Source organism: Atta colombica, unplaced genomic scaffold, assembly GCF_001594045.1.
Source record: "Atta colombica isolate Treedump-2 unplaced genomic scaffold, Acol1.0 scaffold123, whole genome shotgun sequence".
Classification (NCBI taxonomy): Eukaryota; Metazoa; Arthropoda; class Insecta; order Hymenoptera; family Formicidae; genus Atta; species Atta colombica.
The window spans coordinates 255811-261814 of record NW_017259210.1 but is presented as its reverse complement, the minus strand read 5'-3'; the positions used below and the strand labels follow the sequence as shown (position 1 = coordinate 261814).

General features: G+C 33.9%; 2 protein-coding genes across 5 annotated transcripts in view; one reads left to right on the top strand and one right to left on the bottom strand.

Moving 5' to 3' along the window:
* The window catches only part of LOC108694691 (RCC1 and BTB domain-containing protein 1-like), a 9855-nt gene extending 8377 nt beyond the window's left edge, over positions 1-1478 (bottom strand). Inside the window, exon 1 of the mRNA XM_018204329.1 lies at positions 1233-1478. Coding sequence (XP_018059818.1) covers positions 1233-1478 — 246 coding nt within the window. The remainder of the gene's footprint in view (positions 1-1232) is intronic.
* Positions 1479-3688: 2210 nt separating this feature from the next.
* Positions 3689-6004, top strand: part of LOC108694740 (eukaryotic translation initiation factor 4E-binding protein Mextli) — a 14677-nt gene continuing 12361 nt past the window's right edge. For 3 of the 4 annotated variants that reach the window (XM_018204387.1, XM_018204388.1, XM_018204386.1), the window contains exon 1: positions 3689-3824. The gene's annotated coding sequence lies outside the window, so the exon portion shown is untranslated. The remainder of the gene's footprint in view (positions 3825-6004) is intronic. The other variant, XM_018204385.1, reaches the window with a different exon arrangement.

The following is a 6004-nucleotide window of genomic DNA, read 5'->3' as shown; positions in this document are numbered from 1 at the left end:
TATATACATACATATATACGTATATACATACATAAAATTCTGAATACATTTTAATCCATTTCAACCAATTCTCGTTTGCTGCTTTGACATATCAAAAATAAAAAGAATCTTACCCAGCTTACATCTAAATAGCGTAGTGTAGATTCGGGAAGTTTGTATTTTATTCTGAATCGAGCATTTCGAGAAAAGATGCCGGATCTTGGTGTCCTCAGCAATATAATATTAGAAATGATGTAGACTTCATTTACCAAAAATATTATAAAAATTCCAAATAATTTTAAATGTTCAAATATTCTCTAAATTTATTTAAATATTTTAAATATTTTCTATCTTAAGAAAATTAAATTAAATTTTCTTTATATGTTTACACAAATTACATATTTACCAATTTTGTCGACTTCATCTATCTAAAATCAATGGATTCTCAATTTTGGTCTTCTTCAAGCATTAAATGAAAACTTTGTCTGGCATGGCTCCGATATTAATATAGGTTGACTACTAGACTAAGGAATTGATGAAATTAATGATTTTTCCGTACTCTTCTCAGACGCATGTCAGACACTTGTGGTTTTTTTTTAGTTTTTTTTCAAAGCTTGTTTCATTGACCTTTTCTGTTCTCTCGGTTCTATAATTCTATATGAATAAATGACATATTATAACTGAAATGATTTACACTACATATACTATTCACATAATTATTAATATTGACATTACTTATGTCAATATAAATTAATGCTAAAAAATGATTTGAAAGAACTTACTCTTCGGATTTCTTCAAGAAAAGGCTCCCACGTAAGGCTGATTTAGCTTTATCTTTTTACGTATTAAATCGATCAGAAACTGAATTACTAATCTCAATTTAATAAATCTGAGAAATACTAGATTTTTAATACGAGAGCAAGTCAATAAGTTTTTAGAAAAACATAATAAAACACATTTTTTTTATCGATTCATTTTTATTTCAACATAGTCTCATTTCAGCTCGATACACTTGATACACTCCAACGATTCTCCAACTTTTCAAGCCGTCCGAATAATATGATTTGTCCAACTCTTCGAAATAAGCCTCTGTTTCGGCGATGAGCTGCTCTCTAGTGGTGAATCTCTTTCCTTCGAACCATTTCTTCAGGTTTGGAAACAGGAAATAATCACAAAGAGCTAAATCTGGCGAATATGTTGGGGAAGCAAATTTCGTAGCGAAATTCGTTGAATTGGCCATCGGTGCCGGGTACGTGTGCATTGTCTTGATGGAAGAGCACTTTCTTCTTCGTCAAATGGGGACGTTTTTTCTTTAAAATGTTGTTGAAATAGTCCAATAAGATTGCGTAGTAATCGCCATTGATCATTTGTTTCGACGAAAGATAATCGATATGAATTATATCGTATGCATCCCAAAAAACTGTGGCCACCTTTCCGGACGATTTTACGGTCTTCGGAGCTGGTTCACCTGATGAAGTCCGTTTTGACTGTTCCTTCATTTCGGATGTGAAATGGATCCATGTTTCGTCCACAGTAATGAATCGATGCAGAAATTCATATGGATAACGTTGAAACATCTCCAAACATTATTTTGAAATCATCACACATCGCGCTTATGGTCCACAGTGAGCACACGCGGCACCCATCTTGCCGATAGCTTCGGCTTTGATTTCTTTCGGTGTTAAATCTTTCATATGTAGATGTTTGATCACTGCACAAAACTCGTTTTTTTCCATTTTGTAAAAAATACAAAGGTTGTTCGCTTTAATCGTCTACAGAAATGAAACCACCCAATGAATTCCGCTCAAAATTTGACTGTCAGTTGAGAGATCAGTTGAGACATATTGAGAATCAGTAGAGATGCCACTTATCAAAATGTGACATGATACTGACAAAATTATTCAATCACATTTTACCTGCGTCTTTTTAATTTAAAGATTATGCATTTCGCGGGTTTCTTCCGAGTCCAGATCCATTCTTGGAATGCGTTTCATGAACCTTGCAGTTCACTTCGTCAGGAAGACAAGGAGTAGCCTAATATTGAGCTGTTTCTTCGCCTTTTATATATTACGCTTGTGGAGTGGTGGAGGGAAAGAAGAGAATTGTGGGTGAGGTGGGGAGAAGGGTGGAGGAAATAAGTCAATCTTCATTAACCGCAGAATAGTTTTCCATATTTTATTTATGTTATAACCATTATCTCTATTTAGATTATTAGGGTGTTTTTGTATCTTTATGGCTTCTCTATACTTTCTTGGAAAATATGATGTAATGTTGGCTATTGTAGTTGTTTTGTCAAACAGTATTTGTCCAGCTTCGATGTTGTTTCTGATAGTGCTGATTGCGTGACATTTTTAAATTGACGTTGGTGTTCTTTATCCAGTTGATTTTATAGGTTGACCATTCTCCCAGTTTCTCTAATGTATGTTTTTGCTCGCAAGGTATTTTGTATATTCCTGCGGAACTGAGTGGAGGTCTTTGATCTTCAGGATTTCTTAAGATTTGTCTTATCTTTTTGAATGATTTAAAGATTTCGGATTGTGTTTGTTTAATATCCTGCCAATCCGATCTGTTGTTCCTTTGACATTCCTTTGACAATTTTTTATTTTTTTATTCATATGTGATATAACACATAACGATATAACGATATATAACTTTAAAGAAATAGCCAGCACATAGAGAAGATATAAGATCAATGATTATTTTTTAATAAGTTTTAAGAAATTGATCAATTATAATTAAATGCGAGAAGAATATTTGACTGTAATTGGTCCATTTCTTATGACTTAAGACATAAAACATTTATTGTAGATCCGAACTAAGGCGTATGGCACAAGGCATAACTGCATAAACCAATCAGAGGACTATATTAGCACTTAAGAAATTACTATATTAGCACTTAAGAAATTACTTAAAATATGAACAGATTATGAATATACGCCCTTAGTCTTATTATATCTTATTATTTTTTAAAGATATTTAAAAGAAATAAAAAAATTGTTTAATTTAAAAAAAAGTTAAAAAGTTAATGTATTTTATAAGTTACTTTATAAATAACTTAAGTTAAGTTAAAATTTAATACATTTAAAATTAACTGAATTAAGTTAAAAATTATTAACTTTTTAACTTTTTTTTTAACTTATATAACGTTTTAACTATCTAATTATTATCTAATCCTGCGTATGCATAAAGAAAATTATGCATGTATGAATACCAGCCTTAGACGCAAGCCGATCGCAAGCATGTTGCAACAGCCAAGCTGAAGCTTGCATTTTGATATCAATGCTTCAGATTGGCTATCGTAACATTCTTGCAATATCATTGAAAAATGGACGATGTATCTTAAGGCCGGATTCACACCGCGATGGAAAAGCGGAAAGCGGAAGCCAATTGGAACTACTCGTAGTAGTAGTAGGCGATACATTTCGCTACATTTGCCTGCTTTTGCTTCCGCGAGTTCTGATTGGCTTCCGCTTTTCCGTTTTCCATTTTTCCGTCAAGGAACCCGGCCTAAAAGTAAACGTTGCTATATAATTTACATCCACTTTATTAGAGGGCAGTAGTGCGCGGCAGCATTTTGCGGTTACAGATTTTGGGCCGTCATGTCCTCTCTCAAGTTTCTCTCTGCTTATACTATACCTGCAGCCGCATCTAGTGACTTTCTCCCTCGTCCTCGTTACCAACGTGATTGGCGGCACTGGACGCCAATTCTCGATTCTCAATAGTCGGCATATATCTTCGTGACGCACGTCGACGATCCGTCGTCTTCGCGATCCCAACCGGACGATCTACGTGTCGTTGATCCGTTTGCGTTACGGCCGACGGCAGGGTGGTGGATCTCGCGAAAGGTACGTTCAAAGTACAACTCGCATCGCGCGTGTGGCCGTGTCATTCTTTGCTCTGAGCGGAAATTTGCTAGTTTTTTGTCGTCTGTCTTTCGTCACCGTCATCGCTTTCCCGTCCGGGACACTTCCATATCCGGAATTCCGGCGAGAGTTTCCTCGCCGCGCACGTCAAGTGCGATTACTCGCATTCGCGCGCGCGCGCTCCATGGCTGCTTACACGTGTATGTGTGTATATGGAGAATGTGCGCGCGCGCGCGCGCATACATATACATAAACGCCAGAAATAATTCCTCCGTTTCTGATGTACTAATAGATTCGTTTGTCTACTTGCACCATCTGTTTATCTGCCTCTCCCACTGAGATGGGAATAATAATAATAATAATAATTGCTTTTCATTTACACACCAAACTCTAATGATTCTTATTATAAAGTCATAATTCTGTTGAATGCACGTTTCTTGCCATTTTGACAAGTGAGATACAATCGAATTTTTACCTATAATTTGTACAAATTCGAGACCGCTGCTTTATCGAGCAAGGCTTAGTAATTTATATTAAAAGTAAAGTTATAAATTGTATTATACGATAACTTTGTCATCAAAGTCAGAAAGTAATGACTTCGTTATCTGGGTCTAAAGTACATAATTTTAAAATTATGTTCATTTCTAATTAATGTAGTTAATGTAGATTAAGTTTAATCTTTAATATATTCTTCATCCGTTTCATATCTTAAAATCAGAAAAGATAAAGTAAATTAAACCAAGTAAATATTATAAATTTATATTGGTAAAAGTGGGCATAATATAGATTAATTTTAATCTCAATTTAATTTGCTCTATCAATTGTAGGAGAATAAAAACTGTAGGGATTGTAACTAGAATAAGTTAAACTTGTATGTTGAAATAAATATTTAATACATCATTATAAGATGTAAAGTCCACAATTAAAAAACTAGAAAAATTGGAAACATTAATATAAAGATGAAAAATGGATGTTACAATTAATTTCTGGCTATCAGCGTATATTTCTAATAGTTACAGTAAATATATTTAAATTACATCAATAGTTCTAATTCTTAGAAGTAAGAAATAATAAAAAGTAAATTAAACCTTTCAAATTAATTTGCAGTGTCAGAAATGGCCATCATGTCATGTATGTGAAAACGAAAAACAATTATATATGTACGTAACAGGAAGTCCAGAAAACATCTTTTAGATGTCTTTCAAGATAGTTTTTTGCAAAAATATCTTTAGATTTCATAAGATGTCTCATCTCTGAATTTTTTATAAGTATATATGTGAATTTACTTCATCCCAGGTGCAGAAGGTGCGAGGAAAGTGCAGCCGGAATCGTCGGCTTCAATGTTATTGTCTGTATCTTCGTCCTCTTTTGTCTTCCCTCCTCCCACCCTGCGATGTCATCCCTTTCTCTCGCATTATTGTCGCTCGTCTTTTTCCTCTTCCTCTCCTCATGTTTCCTTTCATGGCATAACGTAAGGTTTGTTCGCGTCGCACGCTCCAACATGTTATAATAGCTCCTACCATAGCTCTTATTCATTCTAACACGCTTGATGGAGTGAATAGGAGCTGTGATAAGAGTATGTTGGAGCATGTTGGAGCTTGCGACGCAAACAAACCTGTAATGTGGCTAGTTGTTTCTCTCGCATGGGAAAATATTTATGGAGAATGCCCGTCCCCACAAATCAACCTGTTCATTTTTGCCATTGCATCGCCGGATTCTAATCTCTTTCTCCTTCCCTTCCTTCCTCTTCCCTTCGTCCCTTGTTCTAGGAATTACGAGGCACAAAAAACGTGTCTTGATATAATCCTTAAATATCGTATTACACGTACGATAAGAATTGAAATTGATATAACTAGAATCGTATTTGAGTTTGCATTTAAATGTTTAAATTTAACGTTTAACGAGAATAGAGACTTCAACAATTCGAAAATTTGTGTTAAATTTTATTCACGTATCTCAAATGAATATATATTAGAAAAAAATGCAAATATGTAAAGAAAGAACACAAAAAATTGTGTAATTCTGATGCAATTTGTCAGCAAACTGTGGAATCATATTTTTGCCAGTAAAATTATAATAATATTAATAATATGTAGATATAAATTAATAATATTTATAATGTGTTAAATTAACATACAAATATTTTTTTCATTTATCTCAGA